We start from the raw sequence: 23,198 nt of genomic DNA, 5'->3' as shown, positions 1-23,198 counted from the left end.
ACTGATTTTGGATCCACACACTATCAGATTGTTCCAACAAAGTCAAGCATAGATATAAAATATGCAAGTAGATTGACATCTTTTTGATAAATATTAATTACTATTTTGTTATGACAATTATTGTTAGACAAGAATTTTATTATTTTGTTGAGAATTATTGATGAACATGTATTTGAAATACTAATTGAACTTTTTAATATATATTTTAATTAGAATTTTATTATTAGTTATTTTGTCTCTTTTATAATTTTTTTCTATTGTGCACAAATTTATTTATTAATTAAAATAATTACATATGTATAAACAAAAAAATTTATTGTAAATTTTAATTTTTTGTATTTTTATTATAAAAATAATTTTTATTTTTATCAAAAAGACAACCCTTTTATTAGTTGCATATTTTGAATATTAGACAACACTTGTATGGTTGCATATCCAAAAGAAAAAACAACACTTGTATAGGTTGCATATCCTGAAGAAAAGGCAATACTTTAAAGGGTTGCATATTCAAAACTAATAGGCAACACTTTAAAGTATTGCAAATTCAAACTTATAAGCAACACATAAAAGGGTTGAATTTTATTGCAAATAGGCAATATTTTTTAGTAGTGGCCAAAATATGAGAAAAGACAACATTACAAAAGTGTTGTCTCAAAGACACCTTTGAAGTGTTGTTGTTTTTTAACCAAAGGCAACACTTACGAAATTTGCTTTTGTTGCTCTCAAAAGCAACACTTTTGAAACCAAAAAGTGTTGCCTTAATCTAAGGCAACGGCTGCATATGCAACGCCGCCCAAAAACGTTGCCTTAGGTCCAAAAGTGTTGCCATAGATCAAAAGTAACATTTTGTTAGCCTTTAGACAACACTTTTTAAATGTTGCCTCAACCTGAAAATGTTGCAGTAAGAAGAAATTAATAAAAAAAATTAAGTATCAATAAAACCAAAGTATAAAATCGTTTAAAGGCTCTCAAAGAACAAATGGTGCCAGTAAAAGAACTAGAATCCAAAAGTGGAATAATATGGAATGAAACTACTAAGACATTTGAGGCCACTTAAGAAGTATGAAAAAATTTAATAGGTATGAATGACATTTCTATTTAATATCAGTTTTTTGTTAGCATTTGTATGTACATATTCTAAATGTATACTAGGTTATAATTATTTTTTTTTTGTGTTTTCAGTCTAATTATAAACTTCGAGTAATTAGTAAATAATTAACTAATAAATTAATTATTATTCAAATAAATTAGAAAGTTAAATTTGATAAGTTAGAACGGTAGAAATAATCAATATTGTAAGAATCGAACCGGTCATCGAATCAGTCAAGTGACTGGTTTAATGGTTCAACCGGAATTGAACCATGATTGAACCGATTTAATTAAATATAGAGTAAAATTATAAAAAAATTCAATATATAATTTTAAAAAGTTAAATTCAATAATTTTTAAACTAATAAGATTCAAAATTTAACAATTTCACAAAATGAACAATGCATAATTTATCATTAAAAGGTCATAAACAACTTCAAATATCAAAGTTTATAACTAAAGAAATCAAAATGCACATAAATGACAAACACAATGTTTTGCAACCAAAAGAAATAATATCCAACAAACAATACTTCAGCTAAACAAAGACACTACTCATCAGAAGTCATAATCATCATTAAGTGTTCCGATATCTCCATCATAAACAGGTAATCCAAAGCCAGCATCTTCAGAAATACCACCAAAAGAAGTATTTGAGGATTCAATTACAATATCAGGCATATCCACTTCAACTTTTATGTCTCCTCCATCTAATAAAATAGAAAGAAAACTCAATAAGAAATCAATATTAATGACATGTATCTTTATGGAAGGAAACAAAGTTTGCTATGTCACTCACCATTAGGATACGAAAGCATAGCATTATCAGTGTATATTAAACTTTCGATGCCTTCAACATCTCCATTAGTAAATTCATGATCATTCTCATCAACCATTACCAAAAAATCTATCGTGTCAATGCTTTGAATGTCAATTGGATCATAATTCCTCTTCTTTCGATGTAACCTAGATTGAAGGTGTAGGTTATAGGTGACATAAACAATGTCACTTAGCTTTTGATGCTCTAACCGGTACCTCCTCTTTGAATAGATTTGTTCAAAAAGACTCCATTTCCTCTCACATCCAGATGAAGAAGAGGTTTGATGAAGAAGACAGACTGCCATTTTTTGCAAATTAGGAGCACTCCCATCGTGTAGCCTCCACCATTCATCTATGTAGATATAAAAATCAAATACTTTTTAATGTTTATCACCCAACATATTAAACTTTCAAACTAAATTGAAATATGAAATAAATTACCAGGTTCGAGTCTTGATGCCGCTCTCTTAGCACTTTCTCTCCTAAAACTTTTTTTACAATCTCGATACAGCTGTATCTCTTGCATTGCAGCAACTGAGTCATCACAAAGTGTTTCAACATCAAGCAAATCAAGTAAAGGATCTCAAAACATTTGCCTTCTCAACAAAATCATCACTATAGAAAATGCCTGGATTTAAAAAGTACGCTGCCGCATGGAGATCACGCTTCAAATGTTTATCTAACCTCATTTTCAAGATACTCGTGTAGGGCGTATAAGCAGCTTTTCAATTTCTAAACATTGTCTTGATAGCATTTTTGGCTCTTTGCATGCCTTCATACACGATTCCCAAAAAGGGTTTTTCATCAGTATCAACAAGCCTCAACAACTTAATAAGAGGACCAACAATTTTCACAGTGGTAACACAATCTTGCCAAAACTTACTATCCAAGACAATTGAACTAATAATCTTTCCATTAGCACTTTTGGCTAACTTATGAGAAGTGAAATATTTGTCTACCATCAATACCTGCAAATCTTCCTTGTAATCATATATACTTTTCAAAGTAATGAAAACAGTGGCAAAACGTGTGACTCCTGTTCGAACAATTTCTGTCCAACCTTTTCTTTTTCTAAGCCAAGACAATAAGATCATATGATTGTAAACAAACACAATCACTTTTGAAGCACGGGAAGCAAGGTCAGCTATGTGAGGAATACTTGCAATATCTTTCAAAATAAAATTGATACAATAGGCAGCACAAGGAGACCAAAATATATTTGGGTATTTTTCATGAATAAGTTTTTCGGCAGATACATAATTAGTAGCATTATCAGTGACCACATGCACAATGTTACTAGGCTCAACCCACTCAATAACATCAGCAAACAAACTAAACAATGCATTGGCAGTTTTTATCACATCAAAAGCATCAACAATCTTAACAAATGACATACCAGCAGGATAATAAACTAGAAAGTTAATTAAAGTTCGTTGCCTTGTGCAGGTGCTTCCCCACCATAAGACTCCTCCTCAAATTTTCTTTTTTTTCATCTTATTTTTTTTTTGTTTTCCATTAGAATCCTTTTGAATTGAAGTTCAACTTCTTCAGTGACTTTGTTACATACTTTAATTTGTCCAGGAATTTTCGTAAGATAATATTTCATCCTATATATCCCCCTCCATTATAAGAATTCAAACAAAAGATACATGTATATTGTGCCTTATGATTTTTATCATACTTCACAGTGAAATATTTCCAAGTCGGGTCAGATTTTCCTCGAAAGGAACCTGTCTGAGATTCCTGTACAGCATTATGTTGTTGTTGCTGATCATTTTGTAACTGTTCCATCTAAATTCAGAATGCCAGCAATCTAGAATACAGACCAATATATCAATTCATAGTTCATACAATTTCATATGCCATTCAACATAATTAAATTCAGTAATTCATCTAGTTAATTCAATAGAGCAGAATTGAAAAAATCAACATTACAGAATAATTAAACATTACATAATAATTCAGTAATTCATCTAGTAAATTTAGCAATTCATCTAGTTGAACATACATTAAATTTATTCAACATTACAGAATAATTAATCATATAATAAACAAAATTAAAAAATTAAAAATCCAGAAGAACAGAAGCCCAGAACAAAAAATGAAAACAGAAAGAACAGAAGAAGAGCCAGAAGCCCAAAACTAACCGCAAGAGAAGTAGAGAACAGAAGGCCAGAGGCAGACGACCTCTCTTCGATGATAGTGACGACAACAAGCCGACGACCCGCAACGGTGAGGCTTCGACCCGCGGCAGTGAGGCGACGACCCGCAACGGTGAGGCTTCGACTTGCGACAGTGGTGCTTGCCTCTAGCGTCTGCTTCATTTCACGGTGGCGGTTGTCCTTCGTAGACAGAAGCCCGAAGAGATTAGGGTAGGGAGTGGGAGGTGGCCAGGTCCAGGAGTGAGGAGTTTTTTTCGAAGAGATTAGGGATTTAGGGTTAGAAATGGCTGCAATGTATTCTTCAGCCTTTTTTTTTTAAAGCCAAACGACGCCGTTTCGTTACCTAGGGGGAGAACCGGTGCCTGCTGAAACCCGGCCAATTCGCCCGGTTCGCCAGTTAACCACCGGTTCGGCTGGTTTTTTTTGCAAGGCGATTTTGTAGGTAGACCAGACCGGCTAGGTGATTGATTTCCAGTTAACTAGGGATGGCAATGTCACCCGAACCTGCAGGTACCTACCCCGCCACTACCCGCTCGGGGCGGGTTTTTAGCGGGGCGGGGTCAGGTTTAGGTAATACCGGCCCCTATCCGTCCCGCTATATATATATATATATATATATATATATATATATATATATATATATGTAAAATAATTAGTAAATGATTAATAATATTGTATCATATTTAAATTTTTACTTTAATTTATGTTATGTATGTGACGATGGTTATATAAATTTTGAAACTTAATTTTATTTATTAGATTTTAATAATTATAGGGGGCAGGTAGGGACGGGGAGGGTATCCGCAGGGGCGGGTTAGGGTTCAACATTTTATTACCCGCGGGTTCTATGCGGGTTGTTGTACGGCGGTGCGGGGTCAGGTAGAGCAAAAACCCGCCCGTTGCCACCCATACGGTTAACCTGGTTGAACTGGCCGGTCTAATTCGGTTTTTAGAACATTAAAAATAATCAAAATAAAAATTTTAACACTAAATTTAAATATTTTGACTCAAAACCAGACTAATAGACCGAATCAATTGAACCGGGTCTGAACTAGGCCCAAGGCCCATCCTATAAAAATACCAAAAATGAGCTTTCATTCCATTCACCCATGGAGATACGCTGAAGAAGAGAAGATTAACGTTTAGAAAACCTAACCCCCCCCATTTCTAATTGAGTAAAGTATCATTTTTGTCCCCAACGTTTAGGGTAAATCACAAAGTTGTTCCTAACATTTCAACCGTCCTATTTAAGTTCCTAACATTTTAAAATTGACTCAATGTTGTCATGTCGTTAGGGATCCGTTAATAAAATTGACGGTGGAACAAAATTGAGATGATTTTGAAACGTTAGGGACTTAAATAGAACGAAAACGTTGGGGACAAAAACGATACATAGAAATAAATTTTAACAAGTTTAATCACCCGTGCCATGCACGTGATAAGATTGAAATTATAATTTTAAATTATTTTATTAAAATTATTTTAAATTATAATAATTTGATTAATAAAAATATAACATGTTATGTATTATTTGTTTTTTCTTAAGCTAGTTTAATATATTAATTCTAAAATAGTTATTAATTGGTTTTAGTAATCTACTTTTTTCAATAAATCAAACATATATATTCAATGTGACCATAAATAACTTAATAATATTTAGACCCACCAACAAAGTTTTATATGTTGTTTTACTGTCAAGTAAGAACATATCAAAATTATCTCAAAATAAATAAGAAATTATTAGAGAATTCTAATGCATAAAATTCTCTAATAAACAATAAATAATCTAAATCTACTAAAAAACAACTCAACACTTTATTTTCTTTGATGCCTGCAAAACATATACGTGAAATAATATTATATCAATGTTAGTATATAATTTTACAATTATCGACCGTATTTACTATACATGACTCATTCTTAAAAGTTATTCTATACACGTGTGCAGTCGGAAGATAAATTACTGGACTTTATTTTACTTTTCTAAATTATTATAATTATGCATTATTCATTAAATGCTAATTGTAATATTGTAATATAATTATAATAAATATATTTTTCTAAAATAAATTTAGAAGAGAGAATAATACTTTCATTTTGGAGGAAAAATGAATTCATGAGGAATTGACACTTCACTTTTATTAGTTGATAATGTATCAAATATTGATTTTATATAATTATAATAAAAATATTTCTCTAAATTAGTATAATCATGCATTATTCGTTAAATGTTAATTGTAATATAATTATAATAAATATATTTTTCTAAAATAAATTTAGAAAAGAAAATAGTGATTTTATTTTAGAGAAAAAATAAATTCATGAGGAATTAACACCTCACTTTTATTAGTTGGAGAAAAAATTCAAGTTTTAGTATATTTTGTCATTATTATACATTTTTCTCTAATCATATATCCACTGTTTTCTTTTTTTGTTTTAGCATTTTGAACTTGGGTTAAACTTCTATTATATGATAGAATTAATATGAGTATTATTTATTATTAAATAAACAAAGTTAATATAAAATAAAATTATACATAAAAAAAAGCGAAGAAAATAAAATTAAAATAGCAAAAGTAATAAAAAGATTATTTTTATAATTTTGTTTTGTCATTTTTATGTATAGAAGATTAGAAAATATTAAATTTTTAACTAAATTAATTTTTATTTGTTGTATTCAATTTAAATAAGTAATAAATTATCTTATTTTAATTTATTCCTTAAATTTATATATAATAAAAATTAAATCAAATAATTAAAATACATCATTTTAAATTGTGTGATACTTAAATATCTATTCAAATCAATTAGTTGATATAATTAATTCATCATAATGAATTGACTTTAATGAGTTAAACAAAATAAAGCAGAAGCATGCTACGTTGATTCTATCATTAAAGGTAAAAATTCGATTTTTATATAATAGAATAGATAGAATAGATAATATAATAAACGGCGAGAAAGAGAAAGATAAAAATTTTAAATCCTAAGTTGTTTCATTTGGATATTGCAATGTGGGTATCACATTATTTTACTTATTCTACTCTATGGACCCTTTTGTAACTTTATTTTAGTATTAATGGAAGAATGAATTTAATTAGTATTTGATAAAATATTCAATTAGAATAATTAAATAAATAAAATTATGATATTATTAAAAATAATACATTTTTATGGTAAAAAATTATATTTAAATAAAATATTTATAAAATATAAAATTTAGAGTAACATAGTTTCATGAACATTAATCAATTATGAAATAACATCAAATTATAATATAATTTATTTATGAAAAAATAATCAATAATTAATATTAATAAATATAAAAATCATCCAAACACTTTGAAAAGTATGAGTGGTTAATTATTATTCATTATTAATAATATTTTGTTCATAACAAAAAATGAAAATATAATTATTCAGATTTAGATATTAAAAAAATAAACGTATAAGTAACAAATGATCTATTTTATCATGTATACTATAAATTAATGAATTAAACTAACTGATATAATAAATTATAATTAATTAATTGGTATAAATTATAATAAATTATATGATATTTAAAAAGAAAATAAAATGAATAAAAAATAAAAAGAAATAGAAGAATAGAAGACTATAATAAAATAAATTGAATGAATTTTTTTTCTTTTTACAAATTTTATATTACATCTGCTTCAATAATAATAAATAAAAATACATTAACTTAATATCTAAGAAAAATGATGAGATAAAATCATAACACAATTCTAAAATAAAAGCTTAAATTAAACCATAATATCATTGTACAACACAAATTAAAAGTAATTTCACACTACAATATACCACACAAATAGGTAAATGACTTAAACTTAATTACGAATTTTTTATTTATTTATGCAAACATGATAACACCATGGTCTATAAATGCTTAATAGATAACATATCATATATTGCTCTAAATGATGAGCACGGGAGTTGAAGAGTGTGTGTTGATTTGTATCCATGATAGTTACCTTCTTGTGACGACGTCTCATAGGAAGAAAAAGAATTGTTGTAAAAGCTACCCAATAAAAGAGTAATTGGTAAATGAATGATATTTTCTTCTAACATATATGATTTTTTATAGTGGTAAAATAAAAATGAAATGAATAAAATTTTGTATTTTTATATTAGAAATAGAATTTGATATTTATCCTAATAAAATTAAATAACAAATTAGTTATATTTAAATAAATAAAATAAGTTAAACAAAAATATTTGTAAGAATTAATCAAATTAATTAGTCAATACAAATAATTAGTATAATTAATTTTATTTGATTTATTGAATTCAAAAAATAAATTAAAAAATAATTGATTGAATTAATTAGTTGATATAATTAATTTATTATAATTGATTGGATTTAATGAATTAGAAAAAATAAATAGGAAAACATAGGAGACAATGATTTTTTTAACTAAATTAATATGTATTTATTGTATTTAATCATTATAAGTAATAAATCATCTATGTTATTATGTATCTTATAAATTAATGAATTAAAATAATTGATATAATAAATTACAATTATTTGATTGATATAAATTATAATAAATAGTGTGATATTTAAATACATAATCAAATCAATTAGTTGATATAATTAATTTGCTATAATAAATTGTATTCAATGAGTTATAAAAAATAAATTAAGAAACACGCTAAGAAGTATGTCACGTCCATCATGAAGTGCAGAAATTTAATTTTTATATAATAAAAATATACATTCTTATATATGTTATAGAAATATGATTTGATTCCATGAACTTGCTTATTTTTTTTTACTTGCCACCTATATTCAGCATGGAATTTTAATTTTTCTAAAATAAATTTAGAAGAGAGAATAGTACTTTCATTTTAGAGAAAAAATAAATTTATAAAGAATTGACACCTCGCTTTCATTAGTTGATAATGCATTAAATATTAATTTTATATAATTATAATAAATATATTTTCCTAAATTAGTATAATCATACATTATTCATTAAATGTTAATTGTAATATAAATATAATAAAGATATTTTTGTAAAATAAATTTAGAAGAGAGAATAGTGCTTTCATTTTAGAAGAAAAATGAATTTATGAAAAATTGACACCTCACTTCAATTAGTTAGAGAAAAATACAATTTTAGTATATTAAGTAGAAGTATATTATTATTATTATTATTATTATTATTATTATTATTATTATTATTATTATTATTATTAAAAATGTTTTTGATTGATAATTGATAAGTAGTTTAATAATGTATTAAATATGAATTTATATAATTATGCATTATTCATTAAATGCATTCATTTTGGAGGGAAAATGAATTCATGAGAAATTCACACCTCACTCATTAGTTGAAAAAAATCTAATTTTAATATATTAAGTAGATTATATAAATAGAAATACTTGCTAATAAGTATATATAAAAGAGGAGATATATAATTATATATAATATAATTGCTATATATGTAACAGATATAAATTGTTATAATTATAGAGACTTACTATAATTATATTAAATTTAATTATGAATGTAAACAAATAAAAGTGATAATAATTAATATTATTTTTTTCTTTTTTACATTTAATATTTACCGTAAATATAAAAAATATTGAGAAAAAAAGTAGATACTGACTTTATTTTATTTTATTTTACGTCATGGATTTCTTTACTAAAATTAATGAAGGAAAAAAAAATCTTTATGATTATATATCAATCTCGATCACAATAAATAAGATGAATCGGTCGAGCAATTAACAAATTTACCAAAAAATCCATTCTTTATTTTCATTAAATATTTATATTAATTCAATTAGATGAGTATTTTAATAAAAAAAAAGATTATTATTATTATTATTATTATTATTATTATTATTATTATTATTATTATTGAATAATAACGATAATTATCGTTATTAATATTAAATTGGTTATTAATATGTATATATTGTTGCTTCTACAATCGTCCAATAATATTTTCTTCCATTTGTTAATTAATTAAACTTGGTTATTTATATTAAATATATTTAATGATTACTAAAAATTAATCATATAATTATCATTATTATTAATAACTAATTATTAATAATCAATTTATATTTCTCTGAAATATAATTTTCTATATTATTATTATTATTATTATTATTATTATTATATAGGTCACCATTAAAATAATAACTTGTCACTAATAAAATTTTAGGATAATGAATAAAAAATAGAATTATATTAATATAATTAAAATCAATATAATTAAAATAGTTAAAAATATTTTTGATTGATAATTAGGTTAATAATGCATTAATTATTGATTTTATATAATTATAATAGAGATATTTTTTAAATTAATATAATTATGAATTATTCATTAAATGCTAAGTATAATATTGTTATATAATTATAATTAAGATAATTTTCTGAAATAAATTTAAAAGAGATTAGTATAATTATAATAAAGAGATTATCTTAAATTAGTATAATTATGTATCATTCATTACATACTAATTATAATATAATTATATCAATTAAAGATAATTTTTAAAAATAAATTTAAAAGAGAGAAATAGTGCAATCATTTTGGAAGAAAAATGGGTTCACAAAAAAGTGACACCTCACTTTTATTAGTTGGAGAAAAACACAATTTTAGTATATTAAATAGAAGTAGATTGGTATAAATTATGATAGATTACATAACATTTGAAAAGAAAATAAAATGAATAAGAAGAAAATAAAAATAAATAGAATAGATAGAAGACTACAATAAAATAAATTAAATGTGAGAGTTTTTTTGGTACATTTCATATCACATTCGTTTCAATAATAATAATAATAAATAAAAATACGTCAACTTGATATCTAAGAAAAAATGATGAGATAAAATCATAATACAGTTATAAAGTAAAAGCTTAAATTAGAACATAATATCATTACATAACACATATTGAAAGTAATTTCACACTACAATATATCCCAAACAGGTAAATGACTTAAATTTAAATACAAAACAGTTTTTATTTATACATACATGATCTATAAATACTTCATAGATAACATATCTTATAGAGCTCCGAATGATGAGCACGAAAGTTGGAGAGTGTGTAGTTTGTATCCACGATAGTTGTCTTCTTGCAACGATGCCTCATAGGAAGAAAAAGAATTGTTGTAAAAGTTATCAAATGAAAGAATAATTGGTAAACGAATGATATTTTCTTCTAGCATACATGGTCTTTTATAGTGGTAAAATAAAAATGGAAGGAATCAAATTTTATATTTTTATATTAGGAATAGAATTTGATATTTATCCTAATAAAATTATTATTATTATCAATATAAATGGGTTAACAACTTGCCACTAATAAAATTATTGGATAATGAATAAGAATTAGAAGGATATGAATATAATTAAAATATTTAAAAATATTTTTGATTGATAATTAGTTTAATGATGCATTAAATATTGATTTTATATAATTATAATAAAGATATTTTCTTAAATGAGTATAATTATGTATTATTCATTAAAATAATAAAAAATATTTCTAATTAATAATTGATAAGTAGTTTAATAATAAATTAAATATTGATTTTATATAATTAAAATAAAGATATTTTCCTAAATTAGTATAATTATGCATTATTCATTAAATGCATTCATTTTGAAGGGAAAATGGGTTCACGAGAAAGTGACACCTCACTTTCATTAGTCGGAAAAAAAACACAGTTTCAGTGAAGACAACTCGATGAGGTATTTCATGGATGTGATGCATTGTAAATGATTGTGGCAAAAGACAATCGAACTGGAACATTAGACGATAAGAATAACTTAGAGTAACAACAAATAAAAAATTATTAAAAGAATAATATAATAGAATGAGTATATGAAAAATATTATAAAAAATTATAAATTGTACCTTAAAAGGATCAACTTCAATAAAAAACGAAGAATACATTCTTATTCTATGAAGTAGTAAAAAAAGAAAAAATACTAAATATAAAATTATGAATTGACTCTCAAATTTATATTCATGTACCACAGGAAAACACTATATATAGATTTTAGTAAAACAAAAATAAATATGTAAATTACCTATTATTAAGGTAATTTTTTAATAATGCATTAAATATTGATTTGATACAATTATAATGAATATATGTTCCTAAATTAGTATAATTATATATTAATTTCATCATATCACGGGTAATAAAGATTTTTTATTATTAGTATTACTATTACTGATATTATTATTATCATTAAAATGAATAAAAGTATTTTTAATTGATAATTGATAAGTAGTTTAATAGTGCATTAAATTTTGATTTGATACAATTATAATGAAGATATGTTTATAAATTAGTATAATTATATATTATTCATTAAATATTAATTACAATATAATTATATTAAAGATATTTTTTATAAAATAATTTAAAAAAATTATTTGATATACGTGAATCGGATAACAAAGATTGTTTATTATTATTATTACTATTACTGATATTATTATTATCATTAAAATTATTAAAAGTATTTTTAATTGATAATTGATAAATAGTTTAATAATGCATTAAATATTGATTTGATATAATTATAATGAAGATATGTTGCTAAATTAGTATAATTATATATTATTCATTTAGTATTAATTATAATATAATTACAATAAAATAATTTAGAATAGAAAAAAAAAATTATTCGTTTTGGAGGGAAAACGGAAGCACGAGAGATCGACACGTCACCTTTAGTAGCTGAGGGAAAACCCAATTTTAGTATATTAAGTAGATTTTATTCTTCAATAATATCAATTTTTTACTGTGCATAGTATTCAATTATTTTTAATCACATTTACACTTAATTCCATTACTTTCATTCTAAATAAATTTATTTTTTTATTTTACATTTAAAGTAATGTAATTTTTTATAAATAAATAAATTTTACAATTTCATTCTAAATAAATAATGTAATGTGATTAGAATAAAAGTGTAAAATTATAAAAAAAATATAAGTAATGTGATTAAGTAATAAAAGTAAAATTACATTATTTATTTAGAATGAAAGTATAAAATTTATTTATTTATAAAAAAATTATATTACTTTAAGCGTAAAATTCTAAAAAAATTAATTTATTTAGAATGAAAGTGTAAAATTATAAAAAAAATACATAAGTAATGTGATTAAGTAATGAAAGTAAAATTACGTTATTTAGAATAAAAGTGTCAAAATTATTTATTATTTATAAAAAAATTACATTACTTTAAGTATAAAAGTATAAAAAAATTAATTTATTTTGAATGAAAGTGTAAAATTATATAAAAAAAAAGGTGATAAATAATGTGATTAAATAATGAAAGTAAAATTACATTATATTATTTAGAATGAAAGTATAAAATTTATTTATTTATACAAAAATTACATTATTTAAGCGTAAAATTATAAAAAAATTATAAGTGATGTGATTAAGTAATGAAAATAAAATTACATTATTTAGAATAAAAGTGTAAAATTTATTTATTTATAAAAAATTACATTACTTTAAGAATAAAATTATAAAAAAATTAATTTATTTAGAATGAAAGTAATGTGATTAACTGTAATTTAAAAAATAATTGAATATTATGTGCAGTAAAAAATTAATATTATTAAAGGATAAAATTAAAATTTATTTTTATGTATCATTTTTGTCCCCAATGTTTTCGTCCTATTTAAGTCCTTAACGTTTCAAAATCGTCTCAATTTTGTCCCGCCGTCAATTTTGTTAACAGATACCTAACGACAGGACAACATTAAGTCAATTTTGACACGTTAGGAACTTAAATAGGACGATTGAAACGTTAGGGACAACTTTGAGACTTACCCCAAACGTTGGGGACAAAAACGATACTTTACTCTTTCTAATTTCAAATCCTTATAACTTTCTATCCGGAGCTCCAATTGACAAGCCATCAGTGACCATGCGTTCGTCTTAAAATTCTCTACAAAATCCACAAAAAAATTCGGTAAGAAAATCTTAATTTCACACCCAATTCTTCCTTTCCTAATTTTGAAAACTTTGAGTAAAAGTGCCGAGATTTTGTTAAATTTTGTTGTTTATAATCAAATTAGGTTTGTGGACTTGCTTGATCTTGTCCCGAATTTCCGTTGGTAAGGTGAAAAACCACTAACTCTTGTGAACCATTGATGATTATGAACCCTAATTTGACTTTTTGTGGTATTTATGTGGAATTAGAGAGATATATATGTTTTAGAGACAAATTTGGTGGTATCAGTGACTAGAAATCAAAACCGTGGAGGTTGGGTTTTCGTTCAATGAGGATTCGATGCTTTGAACACTTGAAAAATGGAGATAATTGAGGTGCTTCGACGTTAAGGAATAATCGGTTAAGATATGGTTTTGGTTTCTCGTAGATAATATATAATGTTGCGAGAAAACTTAGGCTAGACAACCTAGGATAAGTTGAATTATGCGTTGGTGCAAACTTAGTGGTTTTGATTAATGTAATATGTATTGAGCTTATATGATTGATGTTGGTAACATGATGATTTTGATAATGGATAATGATGTATTGATAATTTATATATATAGAGTTGTTATGAATATGGACTATTGGGTTGAATCTTATGAAATTGTACAATTAGTGTATTATGGAGTGAAAGAGGAGTGTTGCAATATGGTTTGGTCTGTTTTGGTGATTGATATAGTTGAGAAGTTGTAAAAATAGAGGTTTGTGATGTTTGAGAAAAACTTGATTTTTGACCGAACTTTGGCAGGCCATAATTCGGCTTCCGGACCTCCAAACTTGTTTTGAATGAAAATTGGGTCCGTGAAGTTTACACCGTTCAAAGAACGGATTAAAAATAATTTTTAACAAAATGTTATGCGCGTTGGTGGACGAAATTGTGATCATCAACAATGGATCCAAAGACTTGGTGCTCTCAAATATAAATCACATTTTGTCACAACTCCCCACAACTAACCAGCAAGTGTACTGGGTCGTCCAAGTAATACCTTACGTGAATAAGGGTCGATCCCACAGAGATTGTTGGTATGAAGCAAGCTATGGTCATCTTGTAAATCCCAGTCAGGTGGATTCAACTACATTAAGAGATTATTGGATTTCCGAATAATAAAAATAAATAAATAGAAAATAGTTACTCATATAATTCAATGGTGGAAATTTCAGATAGGTGCATGGAGATGCTATGTTCCTTCTGAATCTCTGCTTTCCTACTGCTTTTATCCGATATTTGTCACTCCTTTCTATGGCAAGCTGTATGTAAGGCATCACCGTTGTCAATGGCTACATCTCATCCTCTCAGTGAAAATGGTCCAAATGCTCTGTCACAGCACGGCTAATCATCTGTCGGTTCTCGATCATGTTGGAATAGAATCCCTTGATTCTTTTGCGTTTGTCATCACGCCCAGCAATTGCGAGTTTGAAGCTCGTCACAGTCATTCAATTCTGGTTATACCACAGACAAGGTTAGACTTTCTGGATTCCCATGAATGCCGCCATCAGTTCTAGCTTATACCACGAAGATTCTGATTAAGGAATCCAAGAGATATGCGCCCGGTCTAAGGTAGAACGGAAGTGGTTGTCAGTCACGCGTTCATAGGCGAGAATGATGATGAGTGTCACGGATCATCACATTCATCATGTTGAAGTGCAACGAATATCTTAGAATAGGAATAAATCGAATTGAATAGAAAATAGTAGTAATTGCATTGAAACTTGAGGTAGAGCAAAGCTCCACACCCTTAATCTATGGTGTGTAGAAACTCCACCGTTGAAAATACATAAGTGATGAAAGTCCAGGCATAGCCGAGAGACCAGCACCCAAAACGTGATCACAGGATCAAAAATACAATCTAGGAGGAAAATACAATAGTAAATTGTCCTATTTATAATAAACTAGCTACTTAGGGTTTACAGAAGTAAGTAATTGATGCAGAAATCCACTTCCGGGGCTCACTTGGTGTGTGCTTGGGCTGAGCTTGAATGTTACACGTGCAGAGGCTTTTATTGGAGTTGAACGCCAAGTTGTAACGTGTTTCTGGCATTCAACTTTGGTTCGTGACGTGTTTCTGGTGTTTGACTCCAGAATGCAGCATGGAACTGGCGTTGAGCGCTAATTTACATCGTCAAATCTCAAATAAAGTATGGACTATTATATATTGCTGGAAAGCTCTGGATGTCTACTTTCCAACTCCGTTGGGAGCGCGCCATTTGGAGTTCTGTAGCTCCAGAAAATCCATTTCGAGTGAAGGAAGGTTAGATTCCAACAGCATCAGCAGTCCTTTGTCAGCCTTCTTATCAGAGTTTTGCTCAGGTCCCTCAATTTCAGCCAGAAAATACTTGAAATCACAGAAAAACATACAAACTCATAGTAAAGTCCAGAAATGTGAATTTAACATAAAAACTAATGAAAATATCCCTAAAAGTAGTTAGATCATACTAAAAACTACCTAAAAACAAAGCCAAAAAGCGTATAAATTATCCGCTCATCACGCGTCAAAAGTTAGGTGTATAAAACTAATTTTTAATGACTTAACAACTTTTTGAGGAAAAGGCAGTGTCGCATACGCGACCTGCACGCATTACGCAAGCTATTCTCACTATTTGTTAATCTCGCGTATGTGGAACAAGGCCTGCGTACGCGAAACCCAATTTTTGAAAGCTCGCGTATGTGAGAGTACACACACGATGCGCCCCCCCTGTTTTAGCCAAAAAGGAGAATTTTGAATGTTAAGTCAGTTCTCTATCTTTTTAAACCTCTTTTACAATTCTTTAAGGTCTGTCAGTGAGTCTTTAAGCTTTAGAACGGCGATGAGTCTGTTAAATAGGTTGAAGAGATACTTGGGAGAATTTTGCGAGGTGTTAACTGAATTAATGAACCATTAGTAATGTTGAATAAGTAAATAATGATAATAGTAATGAAACGTGGCTGAGTCGAGAAGTGTTTGATGATGAGGTTGGTTAAGAGAAAGAAGAATAAGGAGAACTGAGTTAATTATGAGTTTGATTGAGATATATGTGACCGTGTAAGAGGCAACGGCATTGTCTACTTGCTCTGGGTAAGTGATGAGAAAGAAGAATGATTGATAAGTGTGACAGGCACTATATCCCAAAAGTGTTCTAAGCACTATATCCCTGATAGATGGTGACTGTAAATGTTGAGGTTGACAATGATTGAGTTTGGCTAGATTGGCTGAGATGGCAAGGTCTGGGTGGAGATCCCGCTTGCATGTTACCTCAAAAATTATGTTGGCGCTTGCACCAGGCAAGGACGGAGGTTCCATCCCATTTTGCTCGTGGTTGTGGTGTCGTGATGGGGACGGAGGTTTTATCCCATCCGTGGTGAGGACAGGGGTTTTATCCCGCTCACGAGGTTGGCAAGTTGAGGATGAAAGATTCCATCTCTTGTCGTGATGTGGACGTGGGGAAGGTGGAAAGGCACTCTTCTTCGTATTGTTTTTTCCAAGGTTGCGAGAATCAGACCGGTCAATAAACCGGTGAGGTTACTGGTTCAATGGTTCATTGGTTCGACCGGGGTTCAACTGGAGTTCAATCGGTTTAATTAAATATTAAATAAAATTATTAAAAAAACCTAAAAATATATAATTTTAAATATAAATGGTACAGAACTAATTTTGGAAAGTTTGTAAGAATGACTTACTAAGAAAATGTTGAGCCAACATTATTCAGATTTTGGAGGACAGAAATTACAAAACTAAAATATGATACATTGAGTTTTAGGTAATATAATTAAGGAAAGCACTCCCGAAAATGGTTGCTCCACAATTCAAACACTTCATTCACACGGTAAGCAAAGTGTGTAGATAAGATACACATTACAATAGAAGGATAAGTTGGTAAGAGGAATTTCATTTCAAAACAAATCCAAAATATGTCTACCCCAAAGACTTCAAGAGATATCTCATTATCTCATGAAAGAAAGTGGGTAAAGTATTCAATAAGATTGGGTTGGGGAACCTCATTGATAAGGTTCTAAAAAAATTGCTTACATGCCATCAGTCAAAAGTCTCTTATTTTGCAAAGTCCCGACTGCTCTTGATTTGAGGCTATCCGAAATTATTGTTCTTTAGTTTTGAACTTTTTGAAGATTTGAGTGATAGTTCCTTTAGTTATACACCACCAGGGTCCAAGGTCATTAGAATTAGTTAACCTCTAAAGAATTTATATATTAAAAAAGGAAGCAATTGACTCAATAGTCTCAATATTACTTGAGAGTAAGGACATGAAAGTAAGAAACCTTCATGGAGGAGTGTCGATAAATAAATAGGGTGTGTGAACAATCTTATCCACCATTAATCAAGAGAAGGTCCACAATTTGCAAAATAAGAGACTTTTGACCTGGGACTTATAAGAAATTTTTTTGAGCATCTCATCAATGAGGTTTCCCAACCCGACTTCATTGAATGCTTTGCCAAGAAGTGACATAAGGACACGATCATATACAAACACTTTCCGAAAAACTGCAAATTTGACTAGAATACCATTCAATTCTATTCAATTCTATGCTATAACAGTAATCGGTAAACCAATAAGCAAAACCTTAAGAAATTAGAACAGCTAACTTGAAAACATAGAAAATCACTTACTTCATCTGGTGGAAGACGAAACAGCTGCCGATACTTCTTCACTCTTCAACGTGTCCATAGTCTGTAACCAAAAGGATAAAGGCATGAGTTACAAAGATTGAACACAGAAATGTTGAACTTCAAAACTACCAAAAATTTACACGATTTCCATAGCTAACTAAGCCAGCTTAGATCCTAAGATCAAATTTCACAGAACTCGAAATTCTCAACACATCCGGAAAAACACATGAAAGAGAATACAGCATATTCATTTCTATAAAATTAAATGAATAAACGAAATTCCTATAAAGTAATGCGCTACAGACTACACTACACACAGAAACGATTGAACCGAGTCGAAGAATCATAAATGCAGTAAGCGTGCAGCACCGACGAGATTAAAAGAGCGAGGAGGTAGGTACCTGATTTTCAGCGTCAGCAAATAGGTTCGGCGATGAATTGGAAGAATCGCTACGATCAATGACCTTGGCGGAGGGGGCGGACGATAAAAGCGACACCTCGGTGGCTGGGGACTGACGATAGCGGCGGCTGAGGGCTCTGATAGGGTTAGTTGGATTAAATTAGGGATTCTGGTGAATGTGAGAGTGAGAGAGAATAGAGAGGGGTAGGGACGTGGGGTGTGTGGTTTTATTTTATTTTTTTTATTTTTTTAAGATACAAAACGATGCTGTTTAGGGTTATATTTTTAAATCAAAAACTCGCTAAAAAATCGAACGGTTTTGTTGGTTTATCGATTAATCGTCGGTTCGACTGATTTTTTTACCAATTTTTTGTCAAATGGTTTCTGACCTTACCTGGATCGGATAGGTGACCGGTTCCCAGTTAATCCGGTTGAACCGGTTTGGTTTTCAGAACCATGGTTTTTTTCCCACATTCTTTTCTGGTTGCTAAGTGGAAAGGCACACTCTTTCGATGTGGAAAGACACACTCTTTTGTGATACCTCCAGGAAAAGGTGAATAGGTACTCTCCTTCGACTTCACCTGAAATAATTAAAACACTAAAGCGACTTAAAGTAGCATCCAAATAGGCTTCAAACATTAAAATCTAATTTAAACTTAATAATTTCATATTTAAAATAATAAGAAAATAAAAAAAAGATGCTCACGCATCAGCTATCCATGTTGAGCCAATAATTTTTTAGAGATGTTCGCAAAAGTTGAGATTTTTCCTTGAGGAAGTGAGTAAACCATTTAATAGCGGGTCTCACTAAAGTTATCAAGAACCCCCTACATCGGATCACTTCAGCAACTCCTTTTTTAGCTTCTTTTCAGTATGAGCCTCATGGCTCGACTTGAGTTGCTAACAACGATCTCAAGCCATCAACTTTTGTTTCAGATTCTGGACTTGATGTTTGGGTTCTTGCATAATACATGTGCTATCACTACTAGTTCCTCCGAAGGGTTGTCGCTCTGGGAGTGTTGGAAATTGGGGTCCATCACTCACGACAACCTATGGTCCCTATAGACAGTGCTAATGTTCCGGAATTATCTGATGATGATGATGATGATGATGATGATGATGATGATGATGATGATGATAGCACCAAAGGTAGGATGAATGAGTCGGAGAATGAGGTTGTTGCTTGTGGAATAGGGGGAGGATACCTACAAAGACACGCCGACGTCCAAGTCAGGAAAAGTAAGAGAGGTGTAGTATTCTAGGATAAAATGTAGGTCATACCTTGAAGAGAGCAAAGAGCTCCCTTTTTATATTTGGATTGTTATTCCCATCACATGGTCTCCGGATTCAGATATTTCGGTAATTCCTCAAATGTTTGGGCTAAAAAGCGGGGCCTAAAAGCAAAGATTTAACACATTTAACTTAATTATCGTTTAATAATTTTTAACAATCAATTTTACATGAAAAAAATTATCTAATATTTTTTAACTATATTATTTACCAGTCTTGCTACACATCCAAGTCTTTTTGGTAACCAAATCTAACAAATTGGTCCAAACCCAACAAAAACAAGTTTCATTAGTCAAAGCGTGTTTACACGTTCCAACTTTCTGCTAACGTGAACGTTCATATCTCGCGTTCCTCCTCCTCCTATTCCTCTTCCTCCTCCTCCTTCTTCTTTTTCTTCTTCACGTTCCTTCTTCTTCATTGTTGTTCTTGTATTGCTGTTGTTGTTGCTACATTTTTTTCTTTTTCTTCTCCTCTTCCTGGTGATTTTGCGATATTATGTGTTTCTTCTTCTTCTTTATTTGATTTTTTCTTGTTTTTATTCTTATTAAGAGAGTGAACAAGAAGAATTATGAGAAGATAAAACAAAAAGGAGAAGATGAACAAGAAAAGAAGGAGAAGAAGATGATGATGAATTTGAAGAAAAGAAGGAGAAGTTTTGAGTTTTGCAGGATTTATCAGAAAATAGTACCAAAATTTCTTAATTGTGACACAAAAATTTCTCAAATTTGACGCTGAAAATTCTTAATCGTGACACAAGTTCTTGTTAAGAGGGTGAAACAAGAATTATGAGAAAGTGAAACAAGAAGAAGAAGAGGAGGATGAGGAGGAGGAGGAGGAATGAGAGTTTTGAATTGTGCAGAATTATAAAAAAAATAACATCAAAATATTATAACTGTGACACATAAATTTTTTTAATTTTAACATCGAAATTTTGCTAAAAAGACAAAAATATCTTTTTTTATTACTACATTTTCTTCTTATTATTCTTCTTTCTTTCTTTTCTATTGCTCTTATTTCTTCTGTAGAAATATTGCTTCTCATATTAGACTTGAATAAACATTTTTGTATTGTACTGGAATCTTATTTAGTTGAATGAATGTAGATTCACATTTATAGAATTGAATTCTTGCCTAAAAATAGCATCGAAATTTGTTTAAATTGACATTGAAATTTAAACACAATGATACAAAATATAAAAAGTAAATGACATACTAAAAGATCACATTAACTCTATAAAATATAACAAGATAGCATTGAAATTACTTAAAATTGACACCAGAAGTTCAGTACCACGACACAAAAAATATTGAATCTTTCTAAAAAATATTACATATTCAATTAATTAAATGCTTATCTCATATATAATACCCACATAAAAATATAAAAAATAACACCAAAATATCTTTACTCTAACATTGAAATTTTCAACTAAATGATTTGATAGAACTAATAACTTATTTCATGAAGACTTGAGTTGTAGATTTATAAATTTTAATAGTAAAGAGAATAAGTGAAAAAATATGTAGATAATATTGTAAAATTAAGCATAACAAATGCAAAAATTCAAAAGATAATGAATAGTGAGATTTACATATAAGAAGAAGACGATATATCTGATATATAAAACGACATATAAATTTTTAAAGAATAATATCGAAATGTCTTCACTCTAACACCAAATTTTTTTATTAAGTGATATGATGGAACTAAGACTTGAGTTTTAGATCTATAAATTTTGATAGAAAAAAATAAGTGAAAATTTTATAGATGGCGTAGCGAAATTAAAAAAATGCAAAAATTCAAAAGAGAATGAAAAATATTATTTACCTATAAGACGAAGACGACGACAATGACCATAATAACGATAATGATGATAATGAGGATGGAGACGGAGGTAAAAAAGATAAAAGAAGAAGAAATTTAATTAAGAAAAGAAGGAGGAGGACGAAGCTAATGTGGTAAGGATGACAACTATGAGAAAGAGGAGAAAAAAAAAAGAGAAAAACATCACCAACAATGATATAAAAAAAAGAAAAAGATAAAATAGGTATATAACAATTTTGTTAAACTTTATTAAATATTTTATTTAGTATAGAACTTTATTGATTATTTAATAATTTTCAAAATTAGTTCATATGAGTGTCTATTCAAATTTTTTATTTAAATAAATAAAATAAATATTTTAATTACTAAAATGAATAATTATAAAAATTATTATCAAAATTTGTTCTCCAGCCTTATTTCGTTTACTGTAAACGAGATAAGGCTGGAGGACAACTATATATACATTTCGTTGACAGCGAGGTTTCGGGCCCCAATTCAAGCCTTTCGATCACTTTCTCCTCTCTTTTACCTCTTTCTGAACATATTAATGAGTAATACGAAGATGGTGCGCACATATGCACGTGATCGGAACATCAACAGGATGAATGCGACATGGTACTATGCTGGGGCAGACGACTTTGCGGTTAGTTCTATTATCTTGAGTTTTATGTAATCCCATACATGTATAGCCATGATTAGGGTACTTGCCAAGAACTCGAATACAATTTGTATGATAAGGAATATGTCACTGGTAGAAATTAGTAATTCTAGGAATGTGGTTATTATTTTATGTAATCCCATATATATAACTATAATTAGAGTACTTATCAAGAACTAGAATACAATTTGTATCATTAGGGATGTGTCACTGATAAAAAAATATAGTAATTCTAGGATTGTGGTCTTCATTTTTTGGTAATTAAGTTGTTAACTATATAATTATTAATTTAGAGTTTAAATACAAGAGTAAATATTTTTCAATGGCCA

The 23,198-nt window shown here is 28.3% G+C and overlaps 1 protein-coding gene and 1 long non-coding RNA gene across 3 annotated transcripts; both read right to left on the bottom strand.

Moving 5' to 3' along the window:
- Nucleotides 1–1,647: 1,647 nt before the first annotated feature.
- Nucleotides 1,648–4,232, bottom strand: LOC140174390 (uncharacterized). The gene is made up of 6 exons (XM_072198839.1): nt 4,056–4,232; nt 3,571–3,699; nt 2,681–3,287; nt 2,350–2,442; nt 1,889–2,260; nt 1,648–1,799 (listed from the first exon to the last, which is right to left on the bottom strand). The coding sequence occupies exons 1-6, from the start codon at nt 4,230–4,232 to the stop codon at nt 1,648–1,650; spliced, it is 1,530 nt and encodes a 509-aa protein (XP_072054940.1).
- A 6,731-nt stretch (nt 4,233–10,963) lies between these two features.
- On the bottom strand, nt 10,964–19,331 carry LOC112703291 (uncharacterized). Of its 2 annotated transcripts, none has more exons than XR_003154542.3 (3): nt 19,099–19,331; nt 18,698–18,758; nt 10,964–14,048 (listed from the first exon to the last, which is right to left on the bottom strand). It is a non-coding gene; the product is annotated as an uncharacterized lncRNA (long non-coding RNA). The 2 variants fall into 2 exon arrangements; XR_003154543.3 differs by lacking the exon at nt 10,964–14,048 and adding an exon at nt 15,774–16,429 and having other exon boundaries at nt 19,099–19,320.
- Nucleotides 19,332–23,198: the final 3,867 nt, after the last annotated feature.

This window comes from Arachis hypogaea, chromosome 7 (assembly GCF_003086295.3).
Source record: "Arachis hypogaea cultivar Tifrunner chromosome 7, arahy.Tifrunner.gnm2.J5K5, whole genome shotgun sequence".
Taxonomy (NCBI): Eukaryota; Viridiplantae; Streptophyta; class Magnoliopsida; order Fabales; family Fabaceae; genus Arachis; species Arachis hypogaea.
Note: the sequence above shows the minus strand (reverse complement) of the source record. Positions and strands in the feature narration are given on the sequence as shown.

Excerpts from the sequence above, each read along its gene's own strand:
- LOC140174390 (XM_072198839.1), bottom strand. The coding sequence starts at position 4,232 with ATGAAGCAGACGCTAGAGGCAAGCACCACTGTCGCAAGTCGAAGCCTC. Across the intron at positions 3,700-4,055 it reads TGTTCTCTACTTCTCTTGCG|ATGGAACAGTTACAAAATGA; the intron begins GTTAGTTTTGGG and ends TTCTGAATTTAG. Across the intron at positions 3,288-3,570 it reads AGTATGATAAAAATCATAAG|ATTGTTGATGCTTTTGATGT; the intron begins GCACAATATACA and ends TCATTTGTTAAG.